General features: G+C 40.2%; 1 protein-coding gene across 2 annotated transcripts in view; it reads left to right on the forward strand.

Annotated features, from left to right (window-relative positions):
* Positions 1-10,426: 10,426 nt before the first annotated feature.
* PLD5 (phospholipase D family member 5) overlaps positions 10,427-22,368 on the forward strand; it is a 255,241-nt gene continuing 243,299 nt past the window's right edge. Inside the window, exon 1 of one of the 2 annotated variants that reach the window (XM_034765027.1) lies at positions 10,427-10,676. In XM_034765027.1, coding sequence (XP_034620918.1) covers positions 10,491-10,676 — 186 coding nt within the window. In that variant the 5' untranslated portion in view covers positions 10,427-10,490. The remainder of the gene's footprint in view (positions 10,677-22,368) is intronic. The other variant, XM_034765021.1, reaches the window with a different exon arrangement.

Consider the following 22,368-nt stretch of genomic DNA (forward strand, 5'->3'; position numbering starts at 1 on the left):
AATGCTGATCTTTAAATCAAATTTATGCATCAGTGAACTACTTGATGCATACCTCCCGGTTTCATCTGAGTTCACCTCTGCATTTAAAGAAAGAAACCATCTGTACCACAGTGTTTTTCAGAAAAGAATATTATAGTTTATCATGAACATCCACAAGCACTTCTAGGCATGTCTGATGAACAATAACCTGCTTTGGCAGAAGTTTATTAACTAGGATTTCATTATGTGGGTATTTATTCTGCTCTGCCTCCAAAGAAAGTTGTGATCTTTCTTTCTTTATAATAAAGTGGATTAGGCAGAGCAGGTAATGCAATTAATCACTTGTCCTGATACATTAGACCTAATTTAAAAAGTAAAAATGAAAAGTTTTCCAGTTTCCTAGGAGTTTTAATTCATACTTTTTCAGACACTCAGATTAGGCCAAGAAAAGGCCTCTTCATGAAAATTAAGAGTTCCCTTGTGCTAAATGTAAGGAGGATTTTACTAAAGGGAAATGTGCTTGGCCCATGAAACTTACTCAGTTACTTAGCTGAGCAGAAACAAAACTGATGGTGGATTTTTCCTGTACTACATGCTGGATAATAACATGAGAGGACTCCATTCTTATTAAATTAAAAATAGCTTTTTAATAAAGCAACTATTTACAGAGTGGTTTCAACTACAGCTTAACATTCTTAACTATTTGCACAGAGACTGACTTCCTTGTGTCTTCTGAAAACGTTTCCCCTTTGCAACCCATGCTCTTACTTCCACACTTATTCCATGCTGGTTGCTACTGGGGAAAGTGGCTGGTGGGCCTCTCCTTTTCCCTTCCCCTATGCTTCTGCTGCCTCTAAGTGGATGGGTATATGTATGTAGGCAAAATTCTGGTAGGGCTTTGTTCTTAGATGCCTTCTAGAAAACCCAAGCACAGCAGAAGGAGTGTAAGGAAGACATTTTCTTCCCAGCTGAAGGTGCACCAAAATGCAGGGCTAAGTCACTGCTATCTCTCCATGACAGGAATCAGAGACTGGTGCAAGACACATATTTTCCTCATGCTAATTTGAATTTCCCACATGTCCAAGCCATAGCCACCATGTGTGCACACAACTCCAAGAGGAATAATCTGTTTATAAAGCAGATTTGACCCAGCAGCATACTGCCATACTTTTGTAGCATATGTGAACTTATTTGGGAGCCATTATAGTTGGCAGGCACTCCCTTACTATGGCGTATGGGGCTAGCTGTGTATCTAGCCAGTATAGAGGAGGTTCTGCCACTGACTGGGAGCACACACGACACATGGCCATATGACACACAGATTGTGGCTGACCCAGCTGGGAATAGAGGGATTGCCCTTTACATGTTAAAAGATGTTGCAGCCTGCATACCTCTCCTGTGCTGCACCAGAGACTTGATGAGGCACAATACCTCCCCAAGCTATCCATGGGACAGGGCTGCTTCCCTCCATCCCAGCATAGGGCTGTGTCATTAAAAGCATACACTAGGCATTAAATATTTAATTGCATCACAGATGTTCATGGCTGTTTACAGGCACTTAAGACTATCTGCCCTCAGAAACTTACATAAGGCTTAATCCTACAAAGTGCTGTGTACTCTGGCCCTGATCCAGCAAAGCATATAAGCATATGCTTAAAAATTTTGCTTACTAAACAGAGAATTCTGAAAACATCAACACTGACATGGATTATAATCTTATGTTAGAAGGGGGGGAAAGAGGGGTGATGGAGAAAAAGAGACTACCATACATTTATTTGTCCCTGATTGGGGGGACTTTTATCTGTGTTGTGAAATAACTCCTATTTCTAAGGCTGTGACTCCTGCACCCAGGGCCAGCTCCAGGCACCAGCCCAGCAAGCAGGTGCTTGGGGCGGCCAAGGGGAAGGGGTGGCACGTCGGGCTGTTCCGCAGCAATTCGGTGGTGGGTCCCTGTTGAAGGGAAGCACCTGCCACCAATTCCCGCCGAAGAAGAAAGCGGCGCGGTGGAGCTACCGCTGGAGTGCCGCCGATTGCAATTGCGATCGCGGCTTCTTTTTTTTTTTTCCCCCCCCGCTGCTTGGGGCAGCAAAAACCCTGGAGCCGGTCCTGCCTGCATCCTCACAGATGGGTGGAAAATAGGTTGGCAGGATATGTTTGGAGTCTTAATTCTGCTCCCTTAATACAGCAGCCAGCATAGGTGAGCCAACGGGAGTAAATGAATGAGGTAAAGTGCTTGAGCAACTTATTTCTTCGGTATTGCCAATTTGTGTGATTTTTATCGTGCCTTTTGTGATATTGAGTGTTTTTCTTAAAGCCCCAGCTCTTGGATTACTATGTGAGAGTCTCAACTTTCATTTAAAAACAAAGTAAGTTTCCAGCGCTCATCATGTCATAGAACAGCTTGAGAACCTCACTGAGATGCACCTCAAAAGCGCAGAAACCAAAAGACAAGTAAAGGGATCTGTGACGGTACTGCCTGTGGGAGCCAGCTGAGGTCACTCAATCAGGGTGAACTTCAAACAAATTGGGGCAGACAAACCCCAAAAGCTGGTGGATATTCCAATACTTAGATTTACCAAGCCAGGACAGAACAGCTTCTATAGTACCTCACTGGTTACTTAGAAGTTCAAACAACACAGTTCCCTTAAAGTACCCAGCCTCAGGCCTTCATCCAGACACACCTGTCAGATATGATGATGATTACTGAAAATCTTCTCTCTCATATAAAAGAAAAGGTTCTTCCAATCCCAAAGGATCAGCCACATACCATCTGAGGCCAAGTCTACACTATGGGCACTACAGCAGCATAACCTATGGCGCTGCAGCTGTGCTTCAGTTGCACCATCGTGTGTGTACACTTCTTACATTGACGAAGGATTTTTCTCTCAATGTAGTTTAATCTGCATCTTTAATGGAGGAAGATGGAAATTGATGGAAGATTTTTTCTGTCGATCTAGACATGTCTACACTGGGGTTAGGCTGACCTAACTATGGCACTCAAGGGGGGCAAATTTTCACAACCCTGAACAACATAGTGAGGGCTAAGAGTCTAATCTGCTACATAATTAAGCATGTGTTTACAGCCATATAAATCTGGCGACTCTCCCATCAATAGTCTGAGTTACTTGTTTTCTTAAGTGTTTTCTGGATCAAGGCCTAAGAGTGTAAAGCAGTTAAACTAAATCTCATTTCATCTTCCTTTAATCCTGTCATACCAATAAACTTCTTTATTTGGGTAGTTCTCAGTCACATTAGTAATCTGACACCTATTGTAAAGCATGAAGCGTCTCTTTGGTGAACAAAACTGATACAGCTTTTGTGATGGAAATTGTTGCTTGCTTACTTTTCCTGAATGGAAATATTCTAGTAAATGAACAGACACATCTTTGCCAGCACTTCTTTGGAAGCTGGTGGCTTGACTTTTACAAATATTTAGGTGTACAGTGTTTGAAGTCATCGTGATATAGTACATAGGAATGCACAAATCAAGATGAACAACTTATCCTTAAGCTTTATTTTAATTAGAAAACAGTTTGTGTTAAAGCTCCAGATACTCTAACTTCTAAAAGCATGACTAAGCCTACCGATAGGTGTTGTTGAGTTAGTAGTTTTGAAGCAACTTCAGAAGGTCAGTTTGGGATCTTGTTTGTTTTTCAATGTATTCTATAACTATAAAATTAGGTAGGCTGTGCTGCCGGATAGTTTGGTGGTGCATATATTTCTGCACCAAAATCTCTTACAGATATTTCAAAATATGTACTTTTTTTATATTACAGAAGTAAGATCTTATTTAGAAAAACCTACTTGGTGAGCAAGCTCTTTAAAAATCTTTTTGGTCAAATATTTTTAATTTTGCTAAAATAAGTTACAGCACAATAATAATAATGACCAATTTATAATAGAGTCAGAGAGTGTTGGTTATTTTTAAAAAAAGAAAAAATCTCTCTGAGCTGTTGTTTGCTCTTTGAAATATGTGGTATCCCAGCTCAGTGCACCAAAGCACAGTGAGAATCTTGGTTTGCCTGGCTTTTTAGAATGAGACCTCTAAAACAAATGCTTTCCCATTTGACCCTACCAGCTACAAATAATGATTCCTGAACCTTTTTTATTTTTTTTGGATTGGTTACAGGTTTTTATTTATCTTCTTTGTTTACCGAACATCACCCATACAAGGCCATTTGTTTTTTGCCTCTCTCCTCCCTTTTTACACTTCACATCATATGACAGTAGGGCACGGGTCCTGTATTATGGGTCATAATTTATACATGTATTTAAAATCTCCCTCTGTCCCTGAGATTCCCCACTGCACTGACATAGATCCTGCTTGCCCTCCCTGGTTTCAGCTCCAGTAAAGATACTTTACTGAAAAAAAGTCTGGTCTCTTACAGTGTTTTTTTTTTCTAGGCTGACTTTCACTCCTCTGAAACAATTTTAGCTGCTCCCTTCAGAGCAGGAGGATACCAGAGTGCTCAGATCTTGTCAGCAGTCTGTCTATTACACTGGGCTGAACCAGTTGGATAAACTCAGCACAAAGAAGCAAGGCTGAGATAGACACAGCCCTCACTGGTGACTAGAAAAGTGAGCCAGTGCTTCTCATGCAAGCCTAAAGAGTTTGAATGTTTCTGAGAGGCAGCTTTGCTGCAGATTCATTTAAAAAATATAGGCCAAATTTTGCTCGCAGTTAAACCCTTGCTACACAATTTCATCTCATTGGTCCACTGGGGGTACAGAGATGTAATGGAGGGCAGAATTTGACCCCAATAGTCTTTGCTACTAATTGGAGATATCCTATCTCCTAGAACTGGAAGGGACCTTGAAAGGTCATCAAGTCCCCTGTCTTCACTAGCAGGACCAATTACTGATTTTGCCCTGATCCCTAAGTGGACCCCTAAAGGATTGAACTTACAACCCTGGGTTTAGCAGGCCAATGCTCAAACCACTGAGCTATCCCTCCCTCCTGTTATTGAATGTTATTTGAAGATGCAAAATGGAAATTAATAAAGTCCAGATTTGAAACTGTACTTGGGCATCGTGGGGGTGGGGAGAAATTAAAGATGATTTTGAGGAGGAAGCAAGATATGCCACATTTTCTGCTCAGGGCTTTGGTCCAGCCTCTGGCAAAAGTTAATGTATCTCAGTCTGCTCTAACATATGCTCAGTTTCTCAGAGATCCAAAGGGCTGCCGCAGCATCTTAGAATAGTTGGAGTGCAGATTTAACCCAGGTACTCTCCCAAGCCAGTAGCTGGGAGGGTGGGGATGGTAGCATGAAAAGCCAAAATCTTGACTGATAGCTCTAAAGTAATCTGAACACTTCATCATATTGGCAGGGTAATATCTGAGTTCAGATTATGAGATTCATTAGATGAATTTTTGGTCTTTTAAAAAAAATCTGTCTGACTCTATGCTCATTTTGAAACACCTAAAGAAGATTCTAAATTATGTAAAAAATGCTAAATTATTTATATCCAAATGACAGTCAGTGCAAGTACCCCAGCTGAGTTCTGACAGCTCCTGCCTTACAGTGAAGATAGTTTGATTTCTGAAATGTGTGAAGCTGCTGCCTCTGTTTCCTGATTAACTTGTCTAATTTGTTGGTACTGATATTCTGTTTAATGGGCAATTCTTGCATAATACTAGTTATGCTATATATTGGCCCTGGATCTGAACCACACAGAATATATTTGCAACTTTCTATATGTCACTCCAGCTTTTCCCTTAGACTTTCTTCCACAAGTTGTGTTACAGTTCTAATACAACACATAGCAACTAGAGACGCATGACATTCAGGTGGAAGAACTGGTTCTTTTGGTCCCCATTCTGTATGGCATGCCCAAGTGATGCGGATGGGAGGAAGGGACAATAGGCTGTGTGAAGTATATAGCACATCTAAAAGTGCATGGAAAAGGAGCCAATGTACTGCCTCTTTCCCTTGTATGCTACCAGAGTTAGGGTTTTGCATGGATTCATGGTGCAGGGAAAAGGAGAGTTGTGTAGGCTACATTGTAATCTCAAAAGATATCTCAGTATGTCTGGGTCATGGGATGAGCCAGTGATAGGAGAAAATTGTAGGCAAGTGCATGTGAGCATCAACTAAATTATTCTATGACTTGTGACATGAATTCAGTGTTAATGACATTAGTACAATGCTTGTAATGTTAGTCATTTTTGTTGTAGCAGTCAGATGGACATAGATGTGAGGGGTCTTGGCAGGAGCAGATGTATGGGTAATTTTGAAAATTGGTTGAAAAGGAGAGGCAGCAGTTTAATTTGGCTCATACTGTGAACTGGAAATAGTGACCTACTGCAGAACTGATTGATTTAGTAGGAATTTGTCTCAGCTCTAAATTAGGCTGGGTTAGATGGTGGTGGTGGCCTGGACAAGTTAGTTTTCTGCATACAGCAGGCTGGCAGTAAAATTAAATGGAGGGCCTGTGTCATAGCCTAGCAGGTCCCTTTAGGTTGGACTGGTGGTGCTTTGAGGGCCTTGTCTTAGTAGGAAAGAAGGTGTGTTCTTGGCTTGAGTGAGCTAACAAGGTAAGACTAGTGAAGACAGGCAGCTTGTAGTTTTCACACAAGTTAGTTGGCTGAGTAAAAGGACTAGACTCTCCCTCTGAAAGCCTGTCCTGCATTGGATTAGGAAGCAGTAACACTTTGTAAGGCCATCATGTATGAAATGATAAAACTTCTGTTAATGTGTGAGTCATAGGAGCTATGTGCCACCATGCAGAAGTGGTAAAAGCAGCACAGGCACCTAAATTACAAGTACAGCTAAAGCCTTAGTGCTATTAACACTGCCCCCCCTTTCAGATATTAAAAATCAGGAATAGGGGAAGGGGTGATATTAACATCAAATGAGGGGAAGACACAGAAGCTGGGGTGGAGGGTAGCTGGAGGACAGGGGTGTGAAAGTTAGAGCAGGGGAGAATGGAGTGGAAGACGTGGCCGGGGGGGGTTGAGACTGTCAGGCAGGGAAGGAAGCAGGAACAGACAGATCCTGTAGACTGGGGACCCAAAGTGTTTGCCAACAATCCAGCTGTTTGAACTGGCTGGAGGAAGGAACTGCAGCTGGCTGGTGAAAAGGGTGGAGAGAGGAGGCTATTGAGGGGAGAGGGAAGGAAGGAAAGGCAAACGACTGTACAGAAGTTGGCTATAAAGAGGGAGGTCTGAGTGATGCAATCCACTGAAGTACAGTAGCAAGCTGTTCCTGGCATGCCAGTAAAGGGTTTAAAAAGTAACTATGTTGTATGACCCCCATCAGATCACAACCCTGCATAGGTATGAAACAATACCCATGCAAAGATTAGAAGTTAGGGAAAAGCTGAAGTATTTGATATGATGCCTGGGAAACACCATGAAACTTCCTATAGAAAACACATCACACGACAGAATTGCTGTAGGTAGCAATATAAACATATTAATAGCTGAAGCAGCTCTACCTACAACTAGTGTAGGAATGTGGCATTTACATGGACCAAAAGGGGGTTGGGTTGATTGATTGAACAGCAGTGTGGACCAACATGTGTCCCTGTTATCCAGCTACAGGCACACATGCTGGCCTATATAGGGTATCTGCAAGTTTGAGCTTAGCCATACTAACTCTGCTGTGCCACATGTGTGCTGGTCAAAGGGTGTGCTGTGCCATACCCGTGATACGCCATGTATTTACATACTTTTTCATGGATTTCTGCTGCTCCTGGGCTGTCTTCCATGCAATGGCATTGGGTGGTCCTGAACCAATATGTTCCACTCATTATGATTCCATGGGGCCTGAGAGCGTGTGATGGCCAGCTGCTGCTGTATCTTGAAAATACCCACATTTACTTTGTCAGGAGAACAGACAGAGAAAGATATAGAGAAATTCAAACTGTTGGGGAAAGTGGAAATCCTATTAACTTTTGAGTGAAAATGGTTCACCTTCAGCATCTGTATTTTTGGTTGTTACCTAAGTGTTGTCAAAAAAAATAAAACACCACCAAACATTATCATGTAACTGTATTTTTGTTACTACTAGAACAAAACACTACATTTTTATATTGTCACCAAACCCCCTTGATATAAATAAAGCTCTGTGTTGTTCTGTGGGTACATCTTTATTTCTCTCTGTATTTCATAAACACTAAGAAAATTGGATCATTGCTTCATAGCTACTTCTATAGTTGGTTTTACTCTTTGAAGTCTTTCTTTCAAAGTTCTTTCAGACTGGCATCATCATGATTTAAATGCACCATTGACTTGATCTTACCACCATTGAAATGTACCTATTGACATTGATGGGAGCAGGATTGAGCCCATAGGCACAGTTAATATAGAACTTTTTTAAATGGTCTCATTGTCTAGTCTTACTACTTTTACTATTTAAAAGGGTAGCTTCAGTGAACTGCACAATATCATATTTTAGTTTAATGCCACCTTATTTGTAGAACTACATCAGTTTTAATTCTTTACTAAAACAACTTTTTTAATTCTCTTCAAAAATGATCTGCCTGCAAACATTCATCAGAAACAGACATGCCATTCTGAGCTACAATCATTATTTCTTAGTGCTGTATGAGGGAGTTGGAATTTCTTGTCTGTGCTTAATATAGTATTGCAGAGTGTGGGCAATTAGTGAGCTGGTTCTGCACACTGACAAAGGAAATTCCTCTTAGTTTATTTCTGTTAAATACTGACATATTTCAACCTGTACTAAAAGAGAGGACAGTGGACAACAGCAAAGAGATCACAATCAAAACAAATGACTCATTTCCTCATAAAAGAACAACAGTACTGAGTATTCTTCACACAATGGCCCAGCACACTTCAGTAATGCTGTTGCAAGCTGTAGCGTCCAAGCCATTATTGTAGATTTCTGTCATGTTTTAAAGCAGTGTAGGTAGGACCTTATAAAGTAACAATGATTGTGTGATGAAGGCATAGGACCTTGAGTCCGAAAATCTGGGTTCTGTGCCTGACCCTGCAGCTGACTAGCTGCACAACCTTCCTTAATCACTTAATCTTTTCTCAGTTTCCCCATTTGTCAAACACGGGTAATAATAGTGATTTCGTTCAAGGGGCACTATGAGGCTTAATCCATTGATGTCTGTAAACTCTTTGAATGGAAGTTGCTCTATAAATGCATTCCTCTATTGTTTGCATGCATTATTGTATTGTATGCAAATGTATTATTAGAGTTGTTGAAACAGCTATGAAAAAAACAGCATGCAGAACAAGCAGAAGATTTTCCTTTTTCCTTGACATTCTTTACCAGCCTTTGTGTTTATTTGTTTTGTCTTGAACCAGTGCTGCCAGCATGAATTCCTTAGGGTAGCGTCTAACAAAGATCATTCCCCTGGTGGCTCATTTGTCATCCTCTTGGCTACATTAGGAAGCTTTAGCTCCCACAAAGCCTTGTTTCTCGTGTTCAAACAAAACTGTTTAGGTGCTGATTCTGCCAGCCTGGCCAAGAGTCCAGTCTGTGGAAGTTGGGAGGGGGGCGCCTCGAAGTGCACAGTACCTGAGTGAGTCCTGCTGGCATTATAACCTGAATGCTGCAAAGAAAGCAGGAAGAAAGCAGAGGGAGAGAAAGCCAGTGACATGAGGTGACCGCACCTCGTCGTGCATATAGGCGCGCGGGCTGGGAGAACGAGCTGAGCCCACCCCATAGTGAGTGACCATCCAAGCTCCTTCTCCCCCGCAGGGTGGTCCCAAGGGGGCCGTGCGCGCTTGCTTCCCACAGGTGGATGCTCGTGCCGGTGCCGCTGACTCCCAGGTGCGGCAGACGGGGCTGGCGTGGCTCGGGAACTGGCTGGAGCAGGGGGACGCGCGTTCCCTGCTTGGGGAGCCGCTGAAGTTTGGCCAGCCAAGGAAAGGGCCGGTCACAAGGGGAAGGGCGGGGGGAGGTGTCTCCCTCCCGTTAGACAAGCTCGCCTGGATTCAGCAGCCAGCAGCTGTCACCTCTGCTCCTCTGGGGAAGCCGCCTGCGCCCCAGGGAGGAGGCAGCGCGGCTCCTGTCCTAGAAGCCACCGTGGGGCTTGTTAAGTGTTCCCCAAAGGGGGCTGCTGGAGAGGAGGCGGAGCCGAACTAATGCCAGGGACCGTGGCGGCGGCAGCAGCTCCAGCCCCTTCACTGCACCAACCTGCGGGCTGGCTGGAGAGAGAGCCCAGCCCCTCCCTCTTCAGCAGCAGCGGAGCAGCCGCCGCTACCACCATCCCGCGCGTCCCTCCCCGCCCCGGCTCTCTCCGGCCCAGGGTCCCAGCCAGTGCCGCGAGAAAGCGCCTTGCGCTGCGCCCGCTCCGGACTGCAGCTGCCTGCCGGCGGGGGCAACAAGCAGCAGCTGCATCTTGGAGCATCTGCTGTCCTGAGTCCTCCTGCTCCCCTCCCAGCTCCCCCTCCACACCTGCAGCTCTTCTTCCCTCCCCCTCCCTGCTGAATTCTTTCTCCTCCTCCCTCTTTTCCTCCCCCCCACCACCTGGTGCCTCCTAATTCCTTGGTTTCCTCTGGTTTTCCTTGGACTCTGCCTTGTCATGTCAAGATGGAAGTCAGGCATGACTGGCTCGCCTCTTCCCCCCACGAGGGCTTCGAGCAGCTGAGGCTGAAGAGCCGCCCCAAAGAGCCATCCCCGAGCCTCCCCAGAGTAGGTGCCAACTTCTACAGCACTGTCAAGCAGCAGGACTTCAGTGCCAGTGTCTGGCTGAGGAGGAAAGACCAACTGGAGCATGTAAGCCAGCTTCTGATTCCCTTCTTTCCTTTCCCTGCTGGGTCTCCTCCAGCAAAGCCCAGGGAGGAGTGAGGTGTGAGCTTCAGTGATCTGTTGGCAAAATTCCCAAAGGGTAGAGGAGGAAAGAAACTAGCCAAAGGTCCCGAAGCGGCCCACCGAAGTAAACAGCCTGTTGGAATATATTCCCCAAACCGCTGTGTAAAATGTGAGTGGGAAAGTTATGTGGAGCCTGAGAAGTTATTGAACATCCTTGCATTATTTCCCAGCCTCCTACAAACTGAGCACTGAGAGTGGAGATGTATTGGGAAGGTGGCACTGGGGCTCACTGCTGTGTTGGCTTGTAATTGATCTAATATAGGCCTAGGACTGTTTAAAAGAAAACATTAGTCTAGATGTGATTTTTCTCTTCCTACGTGGGGCTTTAAAATGTTAACTCTGTGTAGAGTCCAGGAGGTTTCCCTGAAGGATCAATTCCTGCAGCAGTATTATATGACTTAAGGATGTGTCTTTGGGGCCACAGCAGATCTGATGCTGGGGATGGCTGCAGTGAATATTTCATGAGGTTTTGAAGTGCTTGTAAGTAGTGCTGTGATTCATATGTTTTAAAGCAATGTTGTTGTTTTGCTTTATGTAACTTTTAAAAGCAAGGAACGGAGTTGAAATAAATTGCATGCTTTTTAGATGAAGCCCATAGTTAGTATGTAGTACAAGCAAAATAAGGAGATAGACGCATATGGATAGCGAAGCAAAAGAGACTGAATGGGTTTACATATTGCAACAGACTGTAAATTATTCACCAATGGAAAGGATGGGAGACAGTGACATACAGTTAAAAATGACTGAGATACATAGAAAAATATTACATTTGATGTAAGCCATGTTAGGGTTTATTTCAGGTAGAAATCCACTTATTAAAAGCATAATGGACCTATTGTTGCATGAAAATTATAGATAGTACATTAACACCTGTTTAAGATGAAACCTGAAAAACAACTAGTAGATAAGGTGTTAAATTTCCTTTCCATCAAATTGTATAATATAAAAATACTCCTTTTGAAGTACTTGTACCTGTTAATGAAATATTAAATATAGGTTGTGTTTACAATTCTAATAAAATCACAAGAACTGACGAATTGCTGGAAATAGAATTCAATATTTCTCAAAATATTTGAAATGTTCTGCATACCTTACTACACATCTCCCTGATTCTTCACACTAACAACAAGGCTTCACAGTAGTAAGCTAGTAAGCTGAGTGTTTTCCCATTCTGAGTCAAAAAGAAAGGTCATTGCTTTATCTCAGGAGGGCTGAGTGTTAATACATAAAAAGCACAGAAATCTAACTATTGGGTTTGTAACTGGTTTTACATGTAACTGGTTCTACGTGTTGATTGTCTTTTGCCAAGACGTAACACTACTACCCCATCTATAATCAAACAACACATAATTAGACACTGTTCTGGTATCTGAACATTAGCATGCCCAAATATATATAAAATACATTTAAAAAAAATTGTCCCATAGTATTGCCTAGGATGGGCTAAATAGACCTTACTTGTTTGAAAAGAACAAGTGGATAGCCCACACCCCTTTTTTTGTGTGATTATTTATTATAAAGTCTGAACTTGGCATAGTAATCTGAAATAGAGCTGCAACATCAATGTGAAAAGGTTTCCTGTAATCATACATATGAATGTATGTCCTTTGGGAGACTACATTCTCATTTGAGCCAGCTATTTCATTCCCATAGCGCATTTGAACGATGTTAAGAAAAAATAATTGGAACATGGATATTCCTTGCACACAATGAAATATTTGAGTACACATTTAATGGCTATGTTTATTATGAATAGATTGCAGTATACTGTATGTACCAACTGTATACATGTAAAGTACATACTTTATTTTTATGATTTAGGATAATTTTAACACTCATGAGTGGTGGACTAGAGACACAAATTGTTACATACCTCACCTCAATGAGTATTTAATCCCAAATTCATGTGTTTATTGTTTATAAAATACCTGGTGCCATGTAATTATTGTCTGTTTTTAAAGAGGCGGTTAGTGCTTACTTAGCCTTTTCTGCCTTTTTTTTTTTTTTTTTTTTACAAAGGGTAATACTTTGAGTTGCATCATTTTTAATGGCCTGTTCACTCATGTAGTGATGTTTCTGATTGAGATAGGATACTGTAGGTATACATGCTGCATGATGTAGATGGAGAATATATATAACATTTTAGTTTGCCACTTTCTTCTGATACAATCATGCTATTTAATCTGTGCTAAGAAAATCATTCCACGTAGGAATGAACATACTTATGTAAACCATCTATGGCTTAAAGCAAAATAGATATAAATAAAATTGATACATATAACAATGGCAGATGCAGGTAAAGGAAGATTATATAAACACAGATATGCACACACTCACTCTGGCGACATAACGTTTATTTAAATAATGCTTCCAATAGAGTTATAACATTTATTTAAACTGATTTCAATGGAGTTAGGCCAGGGATGAAGTTGTATAATATGTTATACCTTACTTCTGGAAAAATTGCTGTAGATCCCAAGCAGATATTGTATATTGACTTCTTTGGGTTACCAGCAAGATTTATTGACCAGAGAAGTTTCATTGAAGTCAATATTTATCTTAAGAGGCAGAAAAACAACTTAATGGAATTATGAAGTAAATATATGTGTTACTCAGAAATACTTATAAAACTCTTATGGTTATCAATTTCAAAACTGTAAAAGTTTTTTCTTTTAAACTAAATTGTAAAGTTAGAGGTACAGAAAACAAAATACTATAAATATCCCAAGCTTTATATGGAACTCACGGCAACCAATCAGAAGGTACTCATTTACAATTCATCTGATTTCTTAAGTGACTTCTTGTTCCATCTCTTACCACTACTGTCTGATCTCCAAGGAGATAAAGCTCTAGAAACATATTGCTGACTTGACTTCTTTTACATTAGTCTGGATTTCCTTTTTCCAAGCTGTAATGATATAGATTATGTTACTGCTAATTTGACAATTTTTCAAGTCACATCAGATCTTAAAACAAGTCACTCATATTCTGTTTCTTGGCTAAGGACCAAGTACAGCAAGTACCTCAGCACATGCCTAAATTTAAGCAATTTAAGTCCTATTAAAGCTTAAAGTTAGACTCATGCTGAAGTACCTGGCTGAACTGCGGCCTAAGTGCATCAATACACTGCATTTTAATGGGTCAAAATGACATTATGCTAGTTTATAGTTTAAAAGGGGGGATTTTTCCAAATGAAGACTATAATCAAAGAACCTTGTCTTATGGGACAAGGTTCTTAAATCCGTATTAGAGATATTTCAATTCAGAATCAGGGTGTAATGAAATCCCTCACATTCTATGTATCTGGTTTAGTCATTTTCTAATGCCTCCTGTGAGATTATTGGCCTGGTAAGTGACACAACTGATTGAAGACTTGTCTGAAATCCTTAGATCTCTTCTTTGTATAAGTATTCTTTTTAATGGAAAAGGGTCCCCTTTGCCTCCATCCCCTATTTTATCTTTTCAGTGAGATTTGAGATGGAGTAGGGAGGGGAGGAAGATAAATGTTGTGGGTGACCTCTGAAAGTCCTTAGTTGTGCTGATAACTATCTGCTGTTGGGTTAAGTCATGGCAGTTCTTCATATTCTCTCAGCAACCTGGTTCCCTCGGTAACAACAACAGAATATATTTATGCAGCTCCCTCCATATGGGCATTGCAAGGTGCTTTAGAATAAAACCTGTTTAAAATGATCAATTTTTAAACCAGACAAGAGCAACTTGAAGGAAATGTTTCTTGAATGTTTTTTAAAATGTGTAACAGATTAGAAACTGAAACTAGAAATGTAGTTCTACAGTTGTGAAGTATTATGGAGTCACCCTAATTAAGGGTGCATCAAGGTTTGCACTTAAAGCAGGGGTTCATCCTCATTGTTTTGTATGATAAATACAGTGTTTCCTTTTTTAAATATACACATGTAATGGTGAACAAAGACTGCATTTTCTAATGATTTAGAAATAAACTTGTTAATTATTTTTTGGGTTAAAATTTAATTAAAAATGGGCCTCAATAGTTTTTGTCTTCAGATTATAACTTTTTTGGGGGGGCCTGGTAGCTAAAGAGCCATTGTCCCCAGGGAGCCAAAAATCCTCTCTTGCACACACATACATGCATTAACACTACAGCTCTTGATTAAGCTACAATAAAAAACAAAGAACACAAACAACAGCAAAACATTAGGTTGTAATTAAGCAAAGTTAATAACAATGGCTGTATCATCTTTCTACAGTTTTACTCAGAGCTAGATCAGTGGCTCAAGTCATTCTTAAGTTATGTAATTGTGACATCGGAGGTAACTTACCCAATCATCACTATTCCGTTAATTTGCATGCTGCAGTTTTATTGGCTGCAGGGAGGGAATTGTGTGGTAGGTGATGGGCTCAGAGTTCCAACTCGCTAACACTAAGCCTTCAGATGTTTTGCAATACTGTGGCTGAGACATACACACAGAGCTAAGAAACTAATATTTCTCTTAAGTTTCATGGCCATAACAAAATTTAAATACTTTACATTAGGCTACATTTCACCTCTGTATTAGTTGAAATTTGACCTTGACAAATTAAATTTTAATGATTGTAAAACTATTTAAAATTTTCTTTTAAGCAACTGTTTGTGTCTAACATCTGTCATTACATAGCAAAGTACATGCAATGGAAAACTAGGCAATTCATAAGCAAACTACTTTGAGAGATCATTAAGATAACATCAACAACACTTATTAAAACACATTCAAATGAATAACAGCATTCTTCATCTAAGGGACCGATGACATATGCATAACAATAACACATTACATGTTAACACATAAGGGGAATGAAGGTCCTGACTCTGATTTCTGAGATCTATCACATCACAAAGCAGGAAATTCAGAGCTACAGTAATCCACAATAACTGTGACTAGGACTCAAACAAAGTAAATTCAATACCCAACAATAGATTGTAAATGTATCAAAAGAATTCCATGGTTGGTAGTGACAGTGGCTAGAAGGCATAACAAAAGTAAGAACGGTAAAGATCCTGAATCAGCAGAATCCAATAAATCATTACACTCCTTCCCAAAGGAGCTTCTGTGCTGTGGTGAGCTCTACAACGTGACTTGTATTTTACATGAGTTAAATGGAACAAGATGAATTTGTATCAGAATGTAAATTACTTTTTCAAGCACTTTAGATTAAAAAAAATGAAGTGGAAATCAGGCAAATATTAGACAGTTGAGAAAGTTGCAACAAAGGAACTGTTAACGCTTGTATAAGGTTAGGTGGAATATTGCCAGGTTCCAAGGAAGAACTGACTCAGTTGAATAAATGGTATTCAACTAAGAGAGAATTCAGGAAGCTCGTAGACAGTTTTTTTCCCAATATTTGGAGCTTCTTCATGAAACAATTGCAGCTCTTATAACAAATTTCCATTTAGCATAGGAGCCTGATCAAATGCCCATTGGACTCAGTTGAATGAATTCTATTGACTTCAGTGGGCTTCAGCTCTGCCCTAGAAGACTAGTGTTTTGAAAAAGGGTAATTTGGATGCACCTCTCTACAGCAGTGATACCGGAGAAAGATGCTACTCCTTGATGCTCTTCCCGAAGCAAAGCACATTTGTGCAGTTTTCATACTGCAAAAAGTCTGATTTTTTAAATTGTTGAATGCTATTTTGCCTCAAGATATCACTCTCTTTGGAGACCACAAAACAGAGGTAACCAAGGAAAGTAATGATGCAGGGAAAAAGCCAAAGAACACAGAAGTATGGTAGCTGTTTAACAGTGCAAGGAAATACTACATAACCTTTTAAGATGGGAAGTGGGAAAACTTCTTTATTCAGTTAAAATTGCAGAGCGAATTTAAAGTGATGTCCTTGGGGGTGTGGGGGGGAAACGTACTCACTGGAGTAGTTGTTATTCATGCAAGTAGTCCCACTGTTTCAAGTAGTCAGAATATAATTAGCCCGGCTGTCATTTGGTTAGGTTATTCTCCTAGTCTTACAAAAAGTTCCCTGTGATCTTGAAATCACAGTAAAAAGCCTTTAATTTACAATTAAGGTACTACATTGAGATCTGTGGATGTAAAATAACATTGTTAAAATATTGTAGTTATAAAAATAGCTGATGTGAGACAGAAAATTCAAAGCTAAAGTTAAACTATTTGAAAGTCAAGTGATTGTAGTTGTATTTAAAGAAACCTACACATCAAACTGTTTCCAACACCAGCCTTTATTGTTTTCCCCTTTCTGTGGCTTATCCTGCACTTGCTAATGGTAGAACCCTACAAGTTGCCATATAGAAGAAACTTAAGTTCCTAAATTGTAATTAGGTTGTCTTAAAAAGATATCAATGCATAACCGTAATCAGTTATAACAAAGCTCTTAGAAATTAGAGAATTTTCATTCAAAGAAAAGAAAACTACAATTTCTAAAGTGGTGGTTCTATTTTTTCCTAATACTAAATTTTTTTTCTAACGTTTTTTTCAAAATTAATTTTCAGTATCAATTTTCTTGGAAAAAGTTGTCCGTATAAAGAAAAATCTTAATGCCTTTATATAGAATGGTTGCCATTAAACAGTCAATATTTAAGTATCAGGGGGTAGTCTGGATCTGTGTTAGTCTGGATCTGTAAAAGCAGCAAAGAGTCCTGTGGCACCTTATAGACTAACAGACGTATTGGAGCATGAGCTTTCGTCGGTGAATACCTTCCTCATCCGATGAAGCGGGTATTCACCCACGAAAGCTTATGCTCCAATANTGGTGTTTGGGCTCCAGTTTGCTACAGCCATGTATGTTCATGTGTAAGTCTATTCTACTTACATTTTTATTGGCTATTGAATACATCCAGGTTGAGCTGTGGATTAATTGAGAGACACTATTGTTAATTTTTTTTTTAAATCAGCATTTTTCAAAACAGTGGGATACGAGATCCCACAGTTTCCCCCCTTATTTAATATAGGAAATAATTTCACTGTGTCAGATACCACTACATGTTAACAGTAGCTAAATATTGACTAAGCAGCAAAGAGTCCTGTGGCACCTTATAGACTAACAGACGTATTGGAGCATGAGCTTTCGTGGGTGAATACCCGCTTCATCGGATGAGGAAGGTATTCACCGACGAAAGCTCATGCTCCAATACGTCTGTTAGTCTATAAGGTGCCACAGGACTCTTTGCTGCTTAGTCAATATTTAGCTACTGTTAACATGTAGTGGTATCTGACACAGTGAAATTATTTCCTATATTAAATAAGGGGGGAAACTGTGGGATCTCGTATCCCACTGTTTTGAAAAATGCTGATTTAAAAAAAAAATTAACAATAGTGTCTCTCAATTAATCCACAGCTCAACCTGGATGTATTCAATAGCCAATAAAAATGTAAGTAGAATAGACTTACACATGAACATACATGGCTGTAGCAAACTGGAGCCCAAACACCAGGATGTAAAGATGAGCTGCTGGGGAGCATATGAAAAATGTGTCATGGTTGCAAAGCTTAGAAGCTCCACTAAGCAGAAGTTCTGACAGCAACCCTGACCCTATAATAGAGTTTACAAACTCTGCAGGGGACTAAGCCTTGACTTTCTGCTTCTGCTCCCTTCTGCTTTTCATCTGACGCCCTTCAGTCAGCATACCAGGTACTAACTCCAGGGCAGAAACATGCTTAAGCAGTAAATTGAGATGAGTATTAACATCTCTGGCATAGTGGACATTAAGGCACTGATCCTGCAAGGGATTTTAGCATGTGCTTTGATCCTGTGAATAAGTAATCCCATTGAAGTTCAGTTAAACAATGTGCATACTGCTGATGTTTTCACAATGTCTTCTGGTCAGAAGTTTTATATGAAAACTCTGTTCCCTTAACTGGTCTTCATTGTATACTGATACAAATACCTTTTAATAGTGAGAGAGGCACAGACGGGGCACCAAGAGAATTTATCAAGAGCGATTACATCAAAGTACAGATGCAGGCTAAACCCTGTTTATGTTGAGCTGATAGGATCATTTCACAAGGTGGAATCACTGCAGGCATGCTAAAATATTTACATAACACTGTACAGAACGTTTTGTGTGTTAGTAGTGCTACGGAGTCCTAATCTTTTGATACAGTACAGTGTAGTATCATAATTTAGCTCTAGAGATAATTAAACTAATTTCAAAAGAACATATATGTCATGTATACAATGGTAATACTTGTCTAGATAATACTTAGTCCTGCCACAAGTGCAGAGGGACTGGACAAAAGATGATCTCTTGAGGTCCCTTCCCGTCCTACAGTTCTATGTGTGGGCTAATGCATCTAACATTGGGATGGGTGAACTGGTTGACATAAAATAAGAATGCCCCTCAAACCTTCAGTTATTCTCTGAACTCAACCAAAAGTAAGTAATTTTGAGGTCTAGGACGGTTCATATAAGGAATATCTCCCTCACTTCCCTCTGTGTTACATAGATGTATGTATAAATATATTAAATATTGTGAGTCAGTCAGATACTGCAGTGATGTGTGGGGGGGGTCATATTAGTGCATAAGATACATAGACCCAGCAGGGCCATTATACTTTCCACACCATTCTTCTCCCAACTTCTTACCTGTGCTGGCTGATATACTAATGTCTGGGATGGTGGGTCCAGATGCCTGCAACCCTTATCTGGTGTCTTCAGTGGTTTGGCCTGGGAGACAGTTCATTTGGGCACTTCTGAAAAGGTTACCCGAAGTGACTTAAGAGTCTAAATCATGTTTTCAAAAGTCACTTAGAGATTTAGGGCTTCTAAATCAGTCACTTTTGGAAATGGAATTTAGATACTTTTGAAAATTCTACACTTCAGGTAACCCCTTTTGAAAGTGTCTGGGCATAATGTTCCCATGTTTTGGAGCAGTGAGACTCATTGGAGTCCTGCTGCGCACTGCCTTTTTGAAGTTGAAAAAACAGTGGAGTTTTCAACCCATTGTATATCCATAGACTGGGCAATCCAAATAATTTGAAATTAGATTGAGGGAGTTGAGCAGGAGAGACGATGGAGGCCATGTGAAGGGTGAGTCAGCCTGTTGCTCCTTGAAGTGACCCTGTTGCTGGATTTGGTTGGCTGGCTGATGGCTGTCCCTTGCCCACTGGGAAGGTAACTCTGCAGTTAAGGAGGCTCATGCTGCCAATTGGAGAGCCTCAGAGGTTCAGGAAAAAAAAACATCTGGGGTGAAATCCTGGCCTCACTGAAGTCAGTGGCAAAACTCCCATTGACTTTGGAGGGGCTAGGATTTCATCCTGGAACATCTGGATGCTTATCCATCTAAACCAAAACTCTGAATCTTTTGGGATTTGGCCCTCAGTACTTTATTGTGACTATTAGGAAAGTTTCCAAATATAACGTAGGAATTGGGACTGTTAAGGTAGTGAACTTTTCAGAGACTTAACTGCTTTTGTGTTGTGATGAAATGCCGTTTATGCAACTTACAGTATATAATTATCTAGTTTTTACTATATACCCCTCATTTTGAACAAGTATTTTAATAACATTTCAGTAGTTTACTGTATGTAGATTGATTGATTGATTCATTAATTCCCCTCTGGCAAAGTGTAATTTTATATTGCTGTGCAAAAACATAGCAGATAGTACCTGAGTCTTTAATCAAAATATTACACCTGTGTTTAAGAATATATGGATTTTTGTCTTCTAAAACTTTAACACTCATTTAATCTCTTAAAGGTCACAATAAATATAGTTTTACACTCATGCTTTTTATACAACATGCGAAAAATTTAAATTCTGTATGTGTAAAATATATATGTGTGTGTATAGTACACACATGTGAAAGTGTAATGATATTATTTGCAGTGCTGTTATAGCCAGATTGGTCCCAAGATATTAAAGACAAGGTGGGTAGCAGTGGATATATGTCTGCAAGTTTTGCACCTTTGTTTTGGTGCCACTTTGAGTTGGTGTGTTCTGGTCTGTGGGGAATAGTGTTGCCAGTTTTGGTTGGACTTATTCCTGGAGGTTTCATTACATGATAAACCTTTAATTCCTGGAGGATTGGCAATCCTAGTGGGGAGCTTGTTTTTGAAGATGAACTTGGAGATGTTAGGGGGTTGTCTGAAGGCCAGAAGAGGGGGTTTGGGAAATATTTCCTTCAGTATGTGGTCCCTGTTGAGCATGGTTTGTAATTGTTTAATGGTATCCCATATGGGTTCTAATGTGGGGAGGTAGGTGACAACAAGGGGTGTACAGTCGGACGTTTTTTCCCCCTGTATTGAAGCAGGTTCTCTTGGAGTAGTTAGGTGGCTGTTCCATGATGCAATCTACTTCTCTGGGGGGGGTGTCCTTGTAAGTGTGTTAAGGTGTATATTGCAGATTTTCTCCTTGGTACATAGTGTGTGGTATTTGAGTGCCTGGCTGTAGATAACTGAGTTCTTGGTGTGTTTGGGATGGTTACTGGACAATACTCAGATATGCTCACCCGCCAAAGTCATCATCAAGCTCGTTCATTTCATCCTCACCCATAAAAATTTTACAATGGGCACTAGGATGGCTCCCCAATATGCCAATCTCTTCATGGGCCACCTTGAGGAAGAATTTCTGGGCAAGTGCATCACAAAACCAGTGATATACCTGAGATACATCGATTACATTTTCATCCTCTGGACCGACAACCTAAACTCCTTCATAGATTTCCACCACAACTTCAACCATCACCACCCATTCATCAAACAATTTCTAGAACACTCCCATGCCAGCATCAACTTCCTGTACACCACCATCAGCTTCACCAATGGAAACCTACAGACAACTATACACAAGAAATCCATGGATCACCGCACCTGTCTTTACAGATCCATGGATCCTACACATGTCTGTCGCAACATGGGGTGAACCTCATCCAGTGCACTAAATATTCCAATAACTATGTGGGTGAAACAAGACAATCACTACATCTTCAAATGAATTCACACAGAAAAATTACACAAAACAAAAACACCATATCACCCGGGGCAAACACTTTTCACAAAACAATCACTCCACATCTGACCTCTCAGTCCTCATCCACAGAGAAAACCCACACAACATCTTCTAAATTCATAATTCTGATAGACACCAAAAATCCTGGACTCAATAAAAACAGTCCTATGACTGCAGAGGTGTTAACTACCCACTTCACCTTGAATGGTCTTTTGCAACATGTGTTAACTACTTATGGTAAAAAATCTCTTCCACCTTGTATTTAGCTGTTACATTGAGGACTTTTCCTAGATCTGAAGAAGAACTCCATGTAAAACTCAAAAGCTTGTCTGTTTCACCAACAGAAGTTGGTTCAATAGAATTACCTCCCCTACCTTGTCTCCCTAATAATATTATGTCTGTAAAGTGGAATATAAATGGACCCTTAAATCAGTTGTGCAATTTCCTTGCTAAAAAGCATGAGTTGCAAATATGTTACGGAAGGCCTTATTTCTGGTTTCTGATTGAGCTAAGGCAATGTAATCAACAGCTTGTTTCCTTATTTATGTAGTTATTGTAGATCATAAATATCAATGATGCTATTCTAGATTCTGTAGCTTTATACATTTCACTATTTTTCTTTCTATTTACAATAAAAACATTTAATAGAATAATAAAAAACAAAGA

Source organism: Trachemys scripta, chromosome 3 (genome assembly GCF_013100865.1).
Source record: "Trachemys scripta elegans isolate TJP31775 chromosome 3, CAS_Tse_1.0, whole genome shotgun sequence".
Lineage (NCBI taxonomy): Eukaryota > Metazoa > Chordata > Testudines > Emydidae > Trachemys > Trachemys scripta.